Here is a 19,609-nt window from a genome sequence, read left to right as displayed (position 1 = left end):
CATGAACAGACAGTATTTGGGCTTATTAAATAATTAATTCAGATCAGATGATCAGTGATCAACAATGTAAATAGTGAACAAATAATATAAAGGCATAGTGCTGTAGGAAATGTCCGTATGGCTCTGCAGCAGGAACACAGACTGCAGCCTGTTCTTCATGTGCAGGTGTGTGTTACACTGGTAACAGGTTACAGAGAGAAAACACTGTTACTGTTTGTTTTATTAGAATGAATACAGTGCACATGTCTGCAGACACAAACGGCTGTTAAAGCAGACTGACAGCTGATCCAGAGGTGATCAGCTGACGCGATCATCACAACTGGACGTCGCAGCACGTGACGCTTCATCAGAAAGGACGTCTCATGTCTCTTAAAAAACATTCCCTCGTTTCCTCTCACCTCTCTTGGTTTCCTCGCGTCTCTCCATGCATCTCTGGTGGGAGGGACTAAGACGCAAGTGAAGGAAACATGGATGCAATTTAAGAGACTTGGGAAGCAGCCACTGTCTCTTGTTCGGTTGCCTTGGTAACGGTTGACGTCAGCACCCCCTGTTCTGGTTGTGCCTTGGACTAGTGTGATTGGAGGGAAACCCCGTGGACGGCATTCAGACTGAGAGGCTGAGAGAGTCAGCTGTAGCTCGCTACTTCTTCATCACTGCTATCGCCCAGTACTCAGGTATGAAAGTACTTAAAGCTTTTAAAACTGCTTATGTACGTTTGCATAATTCATCGTTAGGTCTTCGTACTTATTGTGTAATATAACTCATGAAACTGCTACGTCTACAATTGTCCGTGTAGCTGCAAGTTGCGGCAACAATTATCGTACTAGAGAACAATGGTTAGCTTAGCTACACTTCAGGATATGTCTAATGGCTGCGCTCAAAATGGAATATCACACAGAGAAGGCGTGTCAGGTCGAAGGCTGGAGCTCTGATAATCATGTTGCAGAAACGTTAAATGAAGTAGTTTGTCTATGCGAATTGGTAAAGTGTGCCAACAAATAGCTCTAGTACATTCCGTTATATATATATTTCGTCAGGTATATTCTTCATCTTATTTTTTAACTTCCATAACGTTAGTGTGTCACATTTGCTGAGAGTGCCATTAAGTTCAGTTTAATAATATATCTGGTGTAGTTATGTTGTGTTTCTGTTTTATTTGCTACAGTCAGATGTCATGTGGTGCATTATCAAAACTAAAAAGACGAGGCAAAGTGTAAATTGTATCACATCCGCCACCAAGGGTTGTCTTCGTGTTAACCGACCAAGCTTAAAATGTTTCGCTTCGAGTTTAATACATACGTTTTAAGGGGTGTGTTCACACCACGAGTCTTTCCGAGTTGTAAAAATGTGTTATTTGTTACACGTATAAACCAAGTAGTAAAAGCAGCACGGTTAAGAACGCTTCTGTTTCAGGAAGTATCCGGCGCCATACGGGAAACTGGTCACGAGGCCTCTATTGTAGCGCTAGCTTTTCTTCCACCGATTGGTGTTTCTCATAAGAATTATGCGTATATATTTAATGGGAGCGAATTTGGATCCATGTAGCCCAAATAAACTGACATTATCACAGAAAGCTGCTTTAATTTCGTGTTTGATTTTTTGGGGGGGGGCGAGCCACAGGTACAGGAATGGGTGTGGTGTGTGTGCGCGCGCGTGCGTGCGTGTAGACGGAGGTGGGGACATGTCAACTGTTGCCCTGGAGGTTGTCCTACGTGTATCTGCAACTGAAAATGACAGTATTATGCAATATACGAGCGACCAGCCATGTGTAGAATCTTCTTTAAAAAAGTAACACAGTGGGACATTCTACCAAACCTAATACTAAAATATGACAGCTCCTTATCAAGACGATGGCAGTTTTTTTAATTTATTCATATTTTTAAACTCAATAAAGGCTGCACACGGTGTTAGTGCTTTAGTTTTGTATCTTTGGACAAACTTTTAAAACACCACATTACATGGCATGTATTAAAGCTCTTGTGGTTAGGTATTCTAGTCAGCAATATGGGTGTCAAGTCAGGACACGGGAGGCTGGGATATCCTTTGAGCTTTTATTGTGAACTTAATTATAGGTACACAGATGCACAGGTATTGTTCTTGTTTTTAATATTATGTGGGAGTGTGGTTCTAGAATAAAGATGAAACAAAAGACATCCATGTTAGCTATGTTAGCTACACACATGTTATGCCACCTCTACAATTAACATAAACCTCACAATATAGACTACACACACAAACAGTGCTAAGCAGGTTTTAGAGACTATAATCCATAACAGAAGCTTTTTGCTAGGTGCCTTTTATAGGCTCTCATTTTAACACATTAAAATTGTCTTGTTTTATTTTTCTTCTCTGTAGCACTTTGAGATTGCTTAAATATAAAATGCAATACAAATAAAATTTATTATTATTATTAACAGAAATGCTTCTAAATAGGCTACAGACAGGACGGATAAAAAGACTACTTAACACAAACTAGCTTGTTAATTGCTTCATAAACAGCTGGTAAACTTACAATATTATGATATAAAAGTAGTCTTTACAATATATACACACATTAGCACTTACTTGTGGTCATGGATACACATAAACTGTGGAAACAACTGAAACGTAACTTCTGTTAAAACGTCTAACCTTTAGCTAAAAAATGAACTGCCACTTTTTATGAACCAGCGCGAGCCGTGTGCAAAAACGGTTGTTGCCTAGCAACTGTTAAACGTCACTGTCCATGCGTCTCCTCGTTCCCTGATCCTTTTGCACATGGCGTAACACACTGGAATGGAAAAAAATAATTGATTTTTGTAAAAGCCTGCTGGCTATTTTGAGTGGGTCATAAGGACATATGTTATTGATCTAGTCATGAGAATTCCTGTGCGTTGGTTTCTGTGTCAAGTCTACACAGACACATTACATTTATTCTGCTGGTATCTTACTTTCCTCCTTCCAATAGCATGCAGCATTGTTTAGTAACTTGCTAATAGTGGTATAGCTACTTCTGTCAGACCGCTATGCTTAAAGGCCAAATATGTTTTTATTTTAATTTAACTACATCATTACTTATGACACATTGTTTTAGTTAACAAATATGCTTTTCAAATGTTGGTATTTTCTTTAGCTTAAACATCCTTTGTTCTCACTTGCTGTATGTAGTCTATGGCCCCTGCTATACTGGAGCCACCATAGTGTGCATTCATGTTTCATTATAGATATAATTCATAAGAAGGCCAGCAAGCATCGTCAACAGCTGTTACATCATGTCCCACAGCGTTAGTTTAGCCTGTTAAGTTAGTGGTATGCTAGCTTTTGGGTTGAGTAGTGACCAATATTTTGGGATGAATTTGGTGTAGAGCCAACACAGATGACTATTTTTCATTTGCTTTTGTTTTACTTGTTTATGTCCATGTGAGCTGTTTATTTAGTTGACCTCCAGATCTCCTCTTTTCCTCTCTGCTTTCTTTTGCCAGTGAGCAGTCATGAGCGTGGCATCCCCGAATAATGCTGTGCAAAAGGCCAAGCTGGCAGAGCAGGCTGAGCGCTATGATGACATGGCCACTGCAATGAAGAAAGTGACAGAGGAGAGGGAAAAGCTGTCAGACGAGGAGCGTAACCTGCTGTCAGTTGCCTACAAGAATGTGGTGGGTGCTCGTCGCTCTTCATGGCGTGTGGTGTCCAGCATTGAGCAAAAGGCAGAAGGCAGTGAAGGAAAGCAGGCAATGGCTAAAGAGTATCGGGAAACCATTGAGAAAGAGTTGAAAGACATCTGTATGGACGTGCTGGTAAGATTTATATCTTTTCATTTGACAACATTGCTTACTTGTCTTTATCTGTTAAAATAACATCTTTTTGTCATTTAGACAAAGGAGTCCATTACATTAATATTTTTTGCAACTTTATGAAGAATTGACAGGACTGTTATGAAAATAACAAATATCAAGGTTGAAAAGTGTTTAGTGCTAATGAAACGGTGAAACAAGTTATACCTCAGGGTGTGTTTGACGATGTGCTGCTCTGGCCTTTGGAATAACTTAAAAGTTCTGCTGCTGCAAATGGTTGACAAAGACACTTCTCATTGCCTGATTTGGTCTGCTAGGTTTTCCTTGAGAGGTAAGTAGCAGAAGGGCAGACTTGTGGTCAGATTCTTACCAGGTACAAAGGAAGTACAAAAATTGAGTAAAATTGAGTTTGGCTCTTATTCAGACATAAATGTGACATAAAATTGCCAAAACGAGATGCATTCCTAAAAGTTGCTAATTGCTCACATTAAGATAAACAATGTGTCCTGACAGGAAGTGAAGCAAAAATATGCCTTACATTGCTTGCACGAAGGTTGACAGCTAGATTATGTGTGTTTCTTCATGTTGATTAAACAATACTTGTGAATGCTCGCCCTTTCAGATATCTTGGTAAACCAAACGCTTTTGTGATTTCATAAAATCATCCAGAGGCGCCCACAGCTTGGTTTATTTCAATGCTCTGTTTTGCACGAGTTAACTTTACTACTACTTGATTTATTGCATAATACTTGATCAGATTTGCAGTGCCCTAGTGCAAATGTGTGGCTTGCCATTCACTAATTTCATTAATTCTTGTCACAGGAGAGGTGCTAGGGTTATGAGACGTATCAATACTGAGACTTGTTTGATACCTAGTGTTTAAAACAATACAATCTTTGTTCATTTTGCATTCCATCAAATTTGATAGTATTAAAAGTACTAAAGCTATCAAAAAACTGACCTGCAATCACATATTTTAATCCAAAGATGTAGACACACATAGAGACAGAGAGAGTGAGAGAGAGGTGTTTAAGTGAGTTAGAAAAAGAATATAGAGAGAGACTGGTGCTGGTTAGAACAAAACTGAATCAGAGAAATAACTTATTTTAAAAATTGTTTCACAACAGTTGCACTCTAAAGAACAAATAAACACACAAACACGTCCCCACAACCCTGTGGGAAATTTGCAAGAATTTGATTGATGCAGATGAAGCAAACTCTTCATCCTACCTGCCGTGTGCGGTCATTCTGCTCTGACCTCGGTCAAACATGCAATTCTTTATTCATCCATTGTACATCAGACCCTACCATTCCCAGGTCGTCAAATACTAGTGCAGTCTCACGCTGCTTTCACGTCTTACACAGACTCACAAGGTATCATCTGTTGCAGACAGAAAGCAGAGGATAGAGATGGTGACAAAAAGATTACTCGGTTAGTACGTTTTTTGTTTTTAAATCCCGATATGCAGACTGCTGGCTAGAGGCATTCACAGAAGGTTAAACCTCCTGAACACAGAAAAAACAAAAAAAACAAACAGCAGGCAGACTTTTTGCAGACCCCGGCAAACTTGTAGTGGGTCATAAGTGATTATTAAGAGGGATTATTTTTGAATCAGTCTATTCCTTGTTTGTTTGTTTTTTAAAGGAAATCCTACTTATTATTTCTTTAACTGGTATTTACATAACCACAAATGTGTAGGTATTTGTTCACTCACTATTTTCTGTACAGCAATGTGTGCAGGTTGATAATAAAAAAGGAAATTATCTAATTTGTGTGCAGAGGACTTTTTTGTAATTGCTGTATTATTTAAAGAGGTTACAAGTAAATGTTTTTTCCTTGTATAGTATTAAATATTATATTTCTGGAATCTTGAAACACGAAAGGGTTTACATCTTCAATAAGAGTACGTGGGCATGTTGCAAATGTTTAGTGGCTATTGCAGCAGCACAGGGATAAAGAAGTAAAGCATGACACAAAAGCAAGACGCCATGGCAATATTTATAGAAAATTGACCTGAGGCACGTTGCTTCATTTAGATTTTTTTGAAAAAAAAGAAGGCTGATTTAGGAGTAAGTCTTACTCCAAAGTCATACCCCTATTTAACAGCTTATGTGGACCTTGAATAGAATTCCTAAGCCTTGCTGACATATTTTCCTTTTTAATATTCCGATATGAACATTTAAAGTAAAGCAATAATCACAATATAGAACAATGCTATCACATAAAACATATTAATCTCTTGTTTTACAGGTCTACTTCATTTATATTCCTGGCTGTCCAACAGCAATCCTGCTTTAGCTTAATATGACATGCTTACTCACACATGTCCATGTAATTAAAAAAAAGTGTTCTGTTGCAATCCAAAGCAATAGCCCTGCCATAACATGTATATTATTAAAAACAAATTTTTGGTGAAATAACAGATTATTTCGGCCTTTAAAAAATGAACCCTCAAAGAGAAACTTTAGTCTTTTGTCTGGTAGATCTAGCCCCTCAAAGCTGTTGACTGGAAGATTGATTCTGTAGAAATTATCATCTGAAGACAATTACACTTTTAACACATGTCGAATTGTTAGTTTGAGCTGATATAAATCTTGGTTTAATTTCAGCTACTAAATACAGTAGGATTAAAGAAATTAAGTGTCAAAAACCAATTCTTTGAGGCTTAGTTTTTTCAAATTTGAGGAATTTTGTCAAGTACTTGTTGGTGTCCTTTCTTTCATGATATATTTGTAATGACTGTTAATGAAATAAACATTGACAACAAGAAATTGCAGGCATCTCTGTTCATTATGCCCTGGCGAGTGAAGATAAGAAAGAAAATTAGTCTCTCTGAGGGCAGACATCAGCTTTTTTCTCTGTGCTCAGCCTTTGCTTTATCTGCCTGGTGACTCACCAGGTCTAAATCCTATAATGACAGGAGCTGAGCCACCAACGATCTGGCTTACTGACCTCCACTTTGGCCCAATGGCTGAGAGGGATGTCTGTATAGAGGGCAGAGGAAGATAGAGGACAGGGATACATGATATGTATATGTATATATATGTGTGTGTGTGTGTGTGTGTGTGTGTGTGTATATATGTGTATATATGTGTATATATGTGTGTGTATATATATATATATATAAAATAGTAGTATATATATATATATAAAATAGTTCAAAAGCGGTGTCGACCATGTCACAAAATGTGTTTGTTCTGAATGGCCTCACTCAAAGGAGAGAAGAAAAGCCAGCTTTCTCTTGGTGCATATCTCTTGGCAATCCTTCCTCCTTGGTATTGATGTTATTGGTTTTGATCACAAACTGAAGAAAGGGACAAAATAAGTCAGGTTACAGCTCCTGCTTGTGTCATTCACAGCATGTGAAGACATAGGCTACTTTATACTTTATAGTAACTGTGTGGAAATACGGACAGATCGCAGTGTTTGAGCCAGGTACAGGGCTTGAAAAACACTCAGATCTGTGGTTAAAAAGGCTACGTGAAAGGTTTGGTGAATTAAAATGTTTGGGGGCTTTGCTTTGCAGCAGCCCAAATGCACTATTGCCAAACTGCAGGTTGGTTGCAGTGTGCAGGATCAACTGGTAAAGGGCCTGAACTTGAAGAATGTAATTTAAACATTTCTTTTTACCTTTTCATCATGTTTTTTTAATATTTGTTATACACCTTCAATTATTTTTTATCTGATTACTTTGTTAATGGTTTGAATTGTCAATAGCATACTTACTGAAATAATTAATAGCTGCAGCCCTATAATTGATCATACTCCTTTATGTACTTTTTATTTTGTTTTGCCTAGAAATATATATATATTTTTTTAGATTATTATTATCATTATTATTATTTTGGCCCTTTTTGCCTTTATTGTATAGGATAGCTGAAGATAGACAGGAAATGTGGGGAGGAGAGAGTGGAGGATGACATGCACCAAATAATCGGCAGACCGGGCGAAGCTGCAATCAGTGCGTTGAGGACTGTAGCCTCTGTACATGGGGTGCCTGCTCTACCAACTGAGCTAAACCAGCGCCCCCTAGGAGAATTTCGCAATTGAGAATGTTGCAGAGGTTTATTGTTTATTCTTTTATTGTTATTCTTGTTAAGCAATCTACTCTACTTTCATTCAAAAACATCGACCAATCTATTTCAGGATCAGCTAGCTCCAGTTGTAAGGGAAGCTACATACAGTACATTATAGTTGAAGCATAGTATTGACTATCTCTAACAGTCTGCTGTGTCTATCGTTTGTTTTCTGCCACAGGATCTCTTGGACAAATATCTAATTGCTAATGCCGCTAACCCAGAAAGCCATGTCTTTTATCTGAAAATGAAAGGAGATTATTACCGCTATTTGGCTGAGGTGGCTACGGAAGAGGACAAAAAAAGTAAGCTCCATGTTAAGTCCTTTTTTCTGCCAATTGTTTTTGTTTTGATTTGGGGTTTTTTCCATTTTTATTATTTTATTGTGTGTATGTGGTAGGGCTGTTGACGAATATTCTAAATTCAAATATATATATATATAACGAATTGTAATAAATGGATATTTGATTGTTAAAATTAACTCTCTTGGATAGGAAAGCTGGAGTGAAAGGAACATCTACAACTTTTAGCCTAGCTAAATAAGATTAGACAAGATCCTATTAAATGAACACTTAAGTATTGTGAAAAGGTTTGTTACATTGGCAACTCAACGCTGATTACAAGAGTATCGAGAATGCTCCTCTGGTGGTAAGAAAAGTAGAAAAAAGGTTTTTGAACTCAAACACTTTTTGTCATTGCGGGTGGGTAACTGCAACTAGCAAGTCATATTTATGCAACAATTACCTGTAGCAAGTATAAGTTAAGACAGATAATTTCTTAAAGTAAATTTAACCGAAACTACACAGAGAATTACACTTAATGCAGATCTACGCTGGGTGTTTCGGGGTGCCTGTGGGTGGGGAACAGCACCCTCCAAAACAAAGAAGTGAGTAAGCTGAATTTCACATAATTGTCTCTCCTGGCTTTCTTCCAGTCATAATGGTGACTAGATTAGAAGTAGTATTTCAGAAATAAACTTCTTCTGAAAACACATATTGCATGACCATGAAGGCACACTGGAGATGCACATGTTTGTGTAGAGGAGTAGTTGTTAACTCTGCAGTTAATTGCTAAAGTTGCATTGGTCCATTCAAAGAAAAAATAAGACCAGATATTTCTTTGTATGGACCAATGATGAGGTGGAACTAGTACATGTTTTGACTGATATGGGTGTCTGCCTCATCGATTTGCAAATGATGAGTCTGTCCCCTTTTTTGTCAGTTTCATTCTTATTCTCTTAATTGATTTGCCCCCTAGTGGCTGTTTAAATACAAGGTTGTGTCTTTGGGTTTGGTTTGTTATCCTGAACATTCTATTTGCTGGTTATCGCATATATATATATATATATATATATATATATATATATATATATATATATATTCGATTGTTTTATAGAGGTGTATGTAACTTGTAAAAATTTACAAGTGAATTTACAGTAAAGTATAAGATCTTTTTCTACAATGTATATAACCATTTAAACTGTTATCTTTCCTTGTAACTTGCCTTCTATAATGTTAAAGTTCCACAGCTCTCATGCTCTCTTTTTCACTTACTCATCAGCCTACATCACAGAGTCAGAGGATGCCTACAACAAGGCCTCTGAAATCAGCCAAAAGATGCCGTCCACGCACCCGATCCGTCTTGGTCTTGCCCTGAACTTTTCAGTTTTCTACTACGAGATTCTCAACTCTCCTGGAAAGGCCTGCAAGCTGGCTAAAGATGTAAGCTCATTAAAAGCACATAACATAATATGTCATATGTATGAGTCATTTGAACTGTTGAATGTAATTCCAGTGTATTAAAATTGCTAAGTTATTGTTTCAAGACAGTAATACAACCTTTGTACATAAACTTCTCTAAACCTCATACACATTGTACCTACACATAACAGCATTTTCCAAAGTACTATGACTTTTTCATCAGTAAAAAATGTGTTTGGAATCCTACAGGCTTTTGATGAAGCCATTGCAGAGCTCGACTCACTGGGTGAAGATTCCTACAAAGACAGTACACTAATCATGCAGCTGCTGAGAGACAACTTGACAGTAGGTTTTTGAAGTTTTTTTTTAAGCATGTGCCAAATCTAATGACAGATTTTATGCCAAAAAAATATATAGATTATGAGAATAAAGATTATTGGTTTATCAAAATTGTTGCAATTAATTTCTGGTGATTGAGTAATTAGTTTATTGAATAATCATAAGAACGGCTGTATTTTGTTAGTGTTCCAACAACGTTTGGATATGACATTATGCCCTCAAAATATTTATAGACTCTGTGACCATAACAAATTGTACTAGGGTTAAAAAAAAGCTTTTAGCTAGGTATATGTAGCCAGACCAAGATGATAACCCTTACTTTGTTCTGGTTTTTTTTTTTTTACTTGTTCTAAGATGGGGAAAAAATCCTTCTCCGAAAACATGGCCAAGAAAACAGACTCTGTTATTCGGTTCAGGATGCTCAAATTATCTAAACTTATCAATAAATTCTATCCAGAAAAAATGTCCCGATGTTTACAGTAATAGGGACACTGTTGTTGTTGTTATTGCAGTGTAATTCCTTGCATTAACAGCAGTTGTTTTTGAATCATCCCTAGTAGGTTTGCTTCTTTTACCATTATAGTATACCCGGTTAAGTACAAAAATGTTCAAGGAATGGTAAATGAAACTTTTTTCGTAAAATCAAGCCCTTAAAATACAAACAATAAGTAACACCTTTGCTATGAACTCCAAAGATTATCTACACATTTTATTAACTTATCCGATATCTGCATTGTCAGTTTTAACACAAGCATACAATACATCCTGTGTCAGGGCAAATGGTGACTAAATGGGTATCAGTTATTTAGTACTCCATATTGGTTACTGTACAGGAAATAATATTTTCTGGTCACTGTAGAGTGTGCAATACTCCTATCTTCAAAAAAGCCCTAGGATAAGGTATTAATATGTCACTGTTGTCTTCACCTCCTCCTGTTTTACACTCTTGTTCTCCTCCCACTTGCTGCTTATCGTTGTCTTGATCATCTTCCTGTTCTTCCTCAGCTGTGGACCTCGGACAACCAGGGTGAGGCAGAGGATACAGAGGAGCCCAGAGATTGAGCCAGACCCCCATAGTCATCCCTGTCTACCTGCCACCAATCCGGCTCATCGTTATCATTATTATCAACAATGAGACCTCCTCATTGATCGTCATTGTCGTCCAACTCTCTCCATCTTTTTTCTATTTAGTTCTCTCAACAATCACCTCACTCCTATGGGTTTACTATTCCTTATTTTTAACAGTAGGGAAAGGAGATGGGGAGTGGGTGGGTGAGGGGGTTTTGGCTCCTCAGCAATTTGGAGACAGTACCTGTTGCGGTCTGTACTTGGCAAGAGAAAAGATTGCAAAGAAATAGACGGGAGGTGTAAAGGGGACTGCTGGGGTTAAAAGGCAAGGTTTTGTTGTAAAACAAAGGTTACATTCCATTTACTGTCAGATGCTCAACTTTCTACTCTTATTCTTTGTTTTGGGTGACCTGCTTTTGTATTTCTATGTATGATTTACGAGGTATAGATAACTTTGAAGAACAAAAGAGCACACAAGCTTGACATTGTTTGTTTTTATGAGCACAGCAGTAAAAAGTAAACATGTGCTCATTTAGTTACTGCTTTTTCCAATTAAGATTTTTATTTGTTTTGTCTTTTATTCTTATTTTTCTTTCAATAATTGCCTAAACTGCATGTTGTTAAGACGTAGTTTTTGTGGGTGGATGTAAGGAAGGTGGTTGTCGGGTAGGCTAGCCTTTTTCATGTCTACAGAATTTTCATACACCCAAGCATAACAGTTATTTTGGGGGATATATGTAATTTGATGCAAGAGGAATAAAAAATGATTCAACAGTTTCAACTTGTCCTTTTAAAGTTATACAGTGGTACTTCTGTAGTGGTCTAATAGCCTTTATGTTTTTTTGTTTAGCATGTATGAGAACAGAAATTACTTTTAACCACAACTTACCACACTTCAAAAAACAATAAGTATTGCTTCTAATGGTAAATCCAGCAACCATTCTAATTCAGCCACTTCATTATCTGTAGATCACTGTAAAAGAAAAAAAAAAATACACCGAGGGGGAGGCTAGCAGACACAGAAACCTATGAAAAGTCCCCTCTCCTTATGACACACAAGTTTAATTCAAGTCAATTTATTTTTTCATACAGCACCAATTCACAAAAGTTTAGTTACAGTCATTCTTATATAGGGCAGATCTAGACTACGCTCTTTGTTATAATATTCACAGAAACTCAGCGAGCCCTGTGTGAGCCCTTCAACGGCAGTGGCAAAAATCGGCCTCCTAAGAGGAATAAACTGAAGTCCACAGAGATATGATTGGAAAAAAAACTGGATTCCAATAACCTTGAAAATATTAACAAAATACATGCACACTGACCACAACATGATAAAATATGCAAAGGTAACATCAATTGATTCTGAAGTGTCCATAAAGGTGTAAAGGGAATTGACTTTGCAGCAGCCAAGACCTTGGCTACATCAACTTACATTTCAGCCAAGGCGAGTGTCACATATGGAATGTACTGGAATTTTGGGAAATCCAAAAACAGTCCAAACTATGTGCTGGGAAAACCATTATATTCATAAATATCCACAGATAAGTCTAAATTGAGAATATTGTAACGGGTATCAATGTCAAGTCTATGTTATATGCATATTTCTGTATATTTATTTGCTCGATTAATGAATAATGATTTATTTCATTTCCTTTATACAGTATGTTAGTAATACTAGCTAATTCAGTCACTCACAGTTTCGCTATCTATCTAAAAATAGTGCTCAGTTCACAGGTCAGTGTATGTAATAATCAGCAGTCTATACCTGCTGAAACTCCCAAGTGGCTGGAGGAGGCAACAGTTAATTCACAGAAAATGACCTATAATCACCGTAATTAAATGAGATAAAACATCGCGAGATGTGTGACGTCAACATTGGTAGTCAACACGCCGTGGTTTCGACAGGAATCGGGAAACAACCTCCACCGACCTTCCTTTCATTCCGGTAATCCGTCTGCGTAGGGTGTGCTCCGGAGCTAGTCTCGGCACACATTTTATTATTATGAAACAAACCAAAAGCTAGAGAGCGCACGCAGACATATTTTTATAAGAAAAATAAAAATCGGTGAAGCAGGATTTCATTTGCCAACCAAAGCAACGCGAAGAAGACGCTGCCTTCGAAATCGAACGAAAGACAACGTGAAGAACGTTAGCAAGCCAAGGAGTTAGCGTCATTGTTGAAAGCGTGGGTGATAAACGTTAGGCAGTTATATTCATAGATACTCCTTTCTCCTCTTTAAAGCTTTGTCATTCCAGTCATACCTGCAAATGTGAACATTTACTTCGTTTACTACTATCAATCTAGCTTACTGACTAACTGTAAAGGAGTGGATTTATAATTGTGGTGTCGGTGAGCCATATCGGTTAGGCCACACTCCGACATTTTGCTAATCAAGCTAACTGGCCCACGTTGCTAACTTGGCTATAATAGCTTGTATATGCGTGAGCGCTTTAACATTTTGTGAAGCTTTCAAAGACTAGTATCGGCTACCGGTTGTCAACAAAATTTGAGCGGTTAAACGCTTATAGTTGTCGTATTGCCTTGAGAACACGCGTTGTCGGTTATGAATCCCAGCGCGCCTAGCTACCCAATGGCTTCCCTCTATGTGGGAGACCTGCATCCAGACGTTACCGAGGCCATGCTCTACGAGAAATTCAGCCCGGCTGGGCCTATCCTATCCATCAGAGTGTGCAGAGACATGATCACCCGACGATCCCTCGGCTATGCCTATGTCAACTTCCAGCAGCCTGCTGATGGTAGGATTTTTAAGACTAACATGACGGATACATTTTGAACATGTACTAAACATGCCATGTTATAGCATTTCTGTTGCTACATTACCACTAATGGTTAGCCAACAAGTTGATCGCAAATTAATGATATTAGCTGATATACTGAATATGCTATAAGTTTCCTGTTATACAACCACTGACATTTCTACGGTACTTGCTGTGTTATAAAATGTACAATACAGATCAAGATGTGAACCAGTATCATTAAAAGTGTTTTCATTTGGGGCCTGATTTTAGCTGAGCGAGCCCTGGACACCATGAATTTCGATGTGATCAAAGGCAGGCCTCTCCGCATCATGTGGTCTCAACGTGACCCCTCCTTGAGGAAGAGTGGAGTTGGCAACATCTTCATCAAGAACCTGGACAAGTCCATTGATAATAAGGCCCTCTATGACACTTTCTCTGCATTTGGAAACATCCTTTCATGCAAGGTGGGTGGAGCAGCATTCAGTTTGTCTCTTTTTTGTTTGTTTGATTGCTTTACATACTTACCACTACTTTGCATGACTAAGGATTGCACCAGGTAGACCTGATTGTGTGTTGACTGTCTTTGTACATGCATGGGGTTTGAGGTTGTTTTTGACATGCGGAAATTTCCCCTTTTCAAGGTGGTTTGTGATGAAAATGGCTCAAAGGGTTACGGCTTTGTGCACTTTGAGACCCATGAGGCTGCCGAGCGGGCCATTGAGAAAATGAATGGCATGTTGCTCAATGACAGAAAAGTGTAAGTGGGACTACAATTACACTTACACAAATAACTTTTTTGGAGGAGACTGAAATGGTGTGAATTTTACATGTAATTTAAGTTTGTTTTAAACTGCATCTGTCAATGTATTTTTTTGTTTTAATATAACTGCAAAAATCCAAGAGAATTGGGTGAGGTTTACACACATTACATGTAAGCTACATGCAAATCATAGTGGGTGTTCACATTACTGATCAGACAAACAATTTAGTAACAGTATTTTGTAACCAATTTAAGTGTGTGCTCTCTATTGCACTCCTGGATGCATGGTGTGAAGTAGTACAGTTCACGGTTGCAAGTTGGTGCCATAGGAAAGATTTCTTTACTCTCAAATGCAATGTATCTGATTGCGGTCCCATCTCTGCCTGCAGTCCACAAGGTGTACCTGGATCCCATGTGGGACATGTAGATATGCCCTGTTAATTTGTATACTCCAGCTAGCAGTAGACTTTTAATTTATTTTTATTTTTATTATCAAACAAGCTTTGTCTGACTAATTTGTTTTGAGGAGGCAAATTTAAAACATTCCGTGGTGCTATTTCACTTAACAGGATTGAGCAACACCTCAGAGCTGTTCGTTAACATTCCAATGAAAGTTTTTTTAAGCTTTATCTTGAAATGTATGTATCTAATATTTTGTCATTTCACCAACAGATTTGTTGGACGCTTCAAATCGCGTAAAGAGAGGGAGGCTGAGCTTGGGGCACGGGCAAGAGAGTTTACCAATGTTTACATCAAGAACTTTGGGGAGGACATGGATGACGAGAAGCTGAAAGAGTTGTTCGGAAAATACGGTAAGACATTGATACCATTTTAGAGACTCAACATGTTTTCAATTGAGTCTACTACAAAAATGATCTGGATGGTTAAATTTGATTAGCTATTGTATTTTGAAGGTCCGGCACTCAGTATCAGAGTCATGACTGATGAGAGTGGCAAGTCCAAGGGATTTGGCTTTGTCAGCTTTGAGAGACACGAAGATGCACAGAAGGTCAGTGTTCTTGTCTTTGCCCCAATCCAAATGATTGTAATATGAAATATACTTCTATTGTCACTGTACCTTTGACTATGGCCGCAGGATACACAGTTTAAACATTACTTTCGCAGTGGGCTTGTGTGCAATAGTCCCATCGCAGCCTGTGCAATGTGACATGAATAGTGAAACATGTCATGCTACTTTTTTGTTGCTTGATGCAAAAGCAAAACTCAAGGTTCTCTTTTTCCATGACAAATATAAAAGACAGGTTCGCTTTTGTGCATCCCTTCACCAGATTACCCAGAGTACTGACCACTGTGCATGCAGAGTCTGTGTATCACCTGCCTGCCTATTGTTTATCTCACTACAGGCTGTGGACGACATGAATGGTAAAGAACTGAATGGCAGGCAAGTGTATGTGGGTCGTGCACAGAAGAAAGGAGAGCGTCAGAACGAGCTCAAGCGCAAATTTGAGCAGATGAAACAGGATCGCATGACCAGATACCAGGTTTGTTGACCTTCCACTCTGTTGTTGGAATGTCATTCAACCAATCATATCACATGTCTGTTTTTTGAAGTGCAGCTCATATTTCTTATTTCACCATTTTCATGTATTATTCCAAACCATTTTTATTCTTTATAACTAAAGTCTGCTCACCTTGCTTTCCCTCAATCCTCTTGTACTAACACCTAGACATACCTGCATGAGAAAAGCTCCTCTCTCTGTACACGTTTCTCTAAAAGTATGTGTTAAGGCCCCCTTGGTAAAAGAGGGGAAGAGAGTGAGGGATGGAAGTCTACTAATTCTTGATTGCATATGTCTTAGTTTTTTTTATGACTGATCAAAAATGGGTTAAATTGGTCGTTAACATACCTAGATGGCCCGCCCAGGTATATTCAATTTGTGGCAAACACTGATTACTGTCTGCTGCCAACAAAATCTTATTTCAGATAGGGGCTCTCCAGATACAGTCATGGTTTACTCAACAAGACTTAAGATTTGGGTCAATTTCTACTAAATTTTACTAATGTTTATGCTCATGTGCACAATGCAACCTGCAGTTCTGTTGTCTGCTCTGACATATTCTTGACATGTCACTTTGGTTTGTTACAAAGTGTTACAGTTTCATGTTACTTTCAATATATCAGGGTGTCAACTTGTATGTGAAAAACCTGGATGATGGCCTTGATGATGAGCGTCTGCGTAAAGAATTCTCTCCATTTGGAACCATTACAAGTGCTAAGGTAAAAACTGGAGTTCTTCATTTTGTAATGTTGAAATATTTTATTTTTTTATTGCAAATTTAGTCTGTCTTCACTTAATTTTATGATTGTCATTTTTCAGAATAAAAGCTAATCAGTTTCTTCTTCCATAGGTGATGATGGAGGGTGGGCGTAGCAAAGGCTTTGGTTTTGTGTGCTTCTCTTCACCCGAAGAGGCCACTAAAGCTGTAACAGAGATGAACGGGCGTATTGTTGCTACAAAGCCATTGTATGTGGCCCTGGCCCAGCGCAAGGAGGAGCGTCAGGCCCATCTTACCAACCAGTACATGCAGAGGATGGCCACTGTCCGTGCAGTGCCCAACCCTGTCCTCAATCCATATCAGCCTGCCCCACCTTCAGGCTATTTCATGGCGGCTATACCTCAGGTGATTTAAATATAATTACATTTGATACACATGCCAATACACCACTTGAAACTATGCTGCTTGGTGTTGTGTGTTTGAAATTAGAATCAAGAGAATATGTAATGCAAGTCTTTCTTTGTCCTTCTCAGGCCCAAAACCGTGCTGCATACTACTCTGCCAACCAACTGGCCCAGCTCCGCCCCAGCCCCCGTTGGGCCACTCAAGGAGTGCGTCCTCAGCGTAAGTAAACAAATTTGATTTCATGTGACTATAACTAAAAGTTTGCCCTTTTTGTAAAGATGATTGCTGTGATGCTGTAAATGGGCAATAAATCCCAATGTTTACATTGTAAGAACTTTTTCACTTTGGATCTGTACAACTCTGTAAAGTTGTTTTCTCTCCTTTCAGACTTCCAAAACATGCCCAATACTATGCGCCCATCAGCTCCAAGGCCCCAGACCTTTAACGCCATCCGTCCCACCACCACCTCCAACACCCAGGTCCCACGCATGATGGCTTCCCAGCGTATGCGTAAGTATTTCAGCCTTCAAGAAGCAAAATGTCACTGTCACTGCCTGATGCAGTTTGAATGAAGTGCCATTTTCACCTTCCTCCCCTTAGCCACCCAGGCCCTGAGCCAGCGTCCTGCTGGTGCTTCAGCCACTGCTGCCCCAGTGCGTGCCATGCCACAGTACAAGTATGCTCCTGGTGTGCGCAACCCCCAGCAGCATATGGCTTCCCAGCCACAGGTCACCATGCAGCAGGTAAGGCACTGACAACATTAAGATGATTTAATTTATAAACTATTGTTGCAAAAGTGGTTTTAGAATTTTAAACCAAAGGGGATTCAATAGAAAAATGAGTCAAATTTTGACAACACTTGCTGATTTGTAATCTATTTATTTATTTTTGCCCGTAGCCTGCTGTCCATGTTCAAGGACAGGAGCCCCTGACTGCCTCCATGCTGGCGGCTGCCCCTCCCCAGGAACAGAAGCAGATGCTGGGTTAGTACATCACCTGCTCAAAATGAATAGGGATTAACATGAACAGACATGTTATGGCAAACCAGTAGAATATTTCTACTTGTGACAGCCATTTCACACTTTGTTTGGTTTAGAACATTTCAAATAGCTGTTGATGTGCGTTCTCCATCAGGTGAGCGTCTGTTCCCACTGATCCAGAACATGCACCCAAGCCTGGCAGGCAAGATCACAGGTATGCTGCTGGAGATCGACAATTCAGAACTTCTCCATATGCTGGAGTCCCCTGAGTCACTGCGCTCAAAGGTCAGTTAATGACTAATCTGTTCCATACATCTCGGGCCTGTTGGATGAAATTGTTGTTCTTTTTCTTTGCCTTGTTCAAAAATGATGTTTCCTATTAAAATAACATGAGCCTGGCAGCATCAGCACAAAGAAGAACTTTTATCGTACTTACTTTATCATGTTGCTTGAATGAGTTCATTGGTGAATGCAGTGGTTAAAGTGCTTTGTTGTTATAGGTGGATGAGGCTGTTGCTGTGCTTCAGGCCCACCAGGCCAAGGAGGCTGCTCAGAAGTCCACCACCCCTGCTGGTGTTCCCAGTGTCTAAGGTGTGTTCATTGTGAGGGACTGAAGTTCTAAATGACAAAGATAGAAACAATACAATAGACATTTCTACATGATGTACGTTGTAACCATTAAATGTTTGTTCTTTTCTCTTTTAGACTGAGCTTTTTGAAACCTGCTTCACCGATGGAAAAAGAGAAAAAAAAAAATTAAACATTGAAAAACCTAAAACTCTGAAAACATCGCAAAATGATAAATCATTTCTTAAAAAAAGAATAAAACAATTGACTCTGCCAGGTCTAGGGATGGTTTGACTAGACCTTGATCATAAATAAAAATTTGTTGAAAAAAAAAGAGCAAAATAGAGAAAATTGAGATGTTAAATTTGAATGCATTCCTGTTTTATGTCATTTTACTGTGTCAGTGCTCAGATTATCAGCCATGTTCAGGAAGGTAGTAGCTGAGCATTTTGAAAGGTGATTTGTATTGTAAACTGCTGGCTGTAATAAATTCTCATTCAAAATGTCTGGCTCCGTTTTCTTTTTCTCAGTTGTCCAGACCCCATGAATTGTATTACATCTGAACAGTAATAGTATAATTATTGCGTGTTTGATGGACCAGTCTGTTAGATTTATTACAATGATGTGGTGGAGGGCACATATTTTACTTGGAGTTTTTCGTCCATCAGATGTCACTGCAGTTTAGCTGGTCACTTTATCCATCAAAACTGGTATGCAAAGCTAGTACTTCATACAGTTTAAATAACAAGCACCAAATTTCCCCTGGTTATTAATTTATTTTTCATTTATCCATTTTTTTTTAAATTTACATGATCTCTGAAAATAGACATTTAACAGGAAAAACTGTGAGAAAAAGACAAATCTGCTCATTACAGCTGAAGTCCTATTTCATAGCCGATGAATTTGAAAAAAGATATTAAAAGTTCTTACCTCACTATATCAGCT

The 19,609-nt window shown here is 38.5% G+C and overlaps 2 protein-coding genes across 2 annotated transcripts; both read left to right on the top strand.

The window, feature by feature from the left end:
• Positions 1–578: 578 nt before the first annotated feature.
• On the top strand, positions 579–11,731 carry LOC138583596 (14-3-3 protein zeta/delta-like). The gene is made up of 6 exons (XM_069655487.1): positions 579–674; positions 3,462–3,773; positions 8,029–8,152; positions 9,408–9,568; positions 9,797–9,892; positions 10,892–11,731. Exons 2-6 carry the CDS (start codon positions 3,471–3,473, stop codon positions 10,946–10,948), a joined length of 741 nt encoding a protein of 246 aa, XP_069511588.1. The 5' UTR covers positions 579–674; positions 3,462–3,470; the 3' UTR covers positions 10,949–11,731.
• Positions 11,732–12,877: 1,146 nt separating this feature from the next.
• LOC138583914 (polyadenylate-binding protein 1A) lies at positions 12,878–19,167 on the top strand. Its single transcript, XM_069655978.1, has 15 exons — positions 12,878–13,711; positions 13,985–14,178; positions 14,356–14,471; positions 15,147–15,286; positions 15,389–15,483; positions 15,839–15,976; positions 16,618–16,713; positions 16,845–17,117; positions 17,246–17,336; positions 17,505–17,627; positions 17,718–17,860; positions 18,016–18,100; positions 18,252–18,382; positions 18,598–18,688; positions 18,803–19,167. Exons 1-14 carry the CDS (start codon positions 13,519–13,521, stop codon positions 18,685–18,687), a joined length of 1,908 nt encoding a protein of 635 aa, XP_069512079.1. The 5' UTR covers positions 12,878–13,518; the 3' UTR covers position 18,688; positions 18,803–19,167.
• Positions 19,168–19,609: the final 442 nt, after the last annotated feature.

Source organism: Semicossyphus pulcher, unplaced genomic scaffold (assembly GCF_022749685.1).
Source record: "Semicossyphus pulcher isolate SPU_LCO1_2020_fin unplaced genomic scaffold, fSemPul1.0.p SCAF_9, whole genome shotgun sequence".
In the NCBI taxonomy this organism is placed as follows: domain Eukaryota; kingdom Metazoa; phylum Chordata; class Actinopteri; order Labriformes; family Labridae; genus Semicossyphus; species Semicossyphus pulcher.
This window is presented reverse-complemented; position numbering and strand designations above follow the sequence as displayed.

Excerpts from the sequence above, each read along its gene's own strand:
- LOC138583914 (XM_069655978.1), top strand. The coding sequence starts at position 13,519 with ATGAATCCCAGCGCGCCTAGCTACCCAATGGCTTCCCTCTATGTGGGA. Across the intron at positions 13,712-13,984 it reads CTTCCAGCAGCCTGCTGATG|CTGAGCGAGCCCTGGACACC; the intron begins GTAGGATTTTTA and ends GCCTGATTTTAG. Across the intron at positions 17,337-17,504 it reads TCAAGGAGTGCGTCCTCAGC|ACTTCCAAAACATGCCCAAT; the intron begins GTAAGTAAACAA and ends CTCTCCTTTCAG.
- LOC138583596 (XM_069655487.1), top strand. The coding sequence starts at position 3,471 with ATGAGCGTGGCATCCCCGAATAATGCTGTGCAAAAGGCCAAGCTGGCA. Across the intron at positions 8,153-9,407 it reads TACGGAAGAGGACAAAAAAA|CCTACATCACAGAGTCAGAG; the intron begins GTAAGCTCCATG and ends CTTACTCATCAG. Across the intron at positions 9,569-9,796 it reads CCTGCAAGCTGGCTAAAGAT|GCTTTTGATGAAGCCATTGC; the intron begins GTAAGCTCATTA and ends GGAATCCTACAG.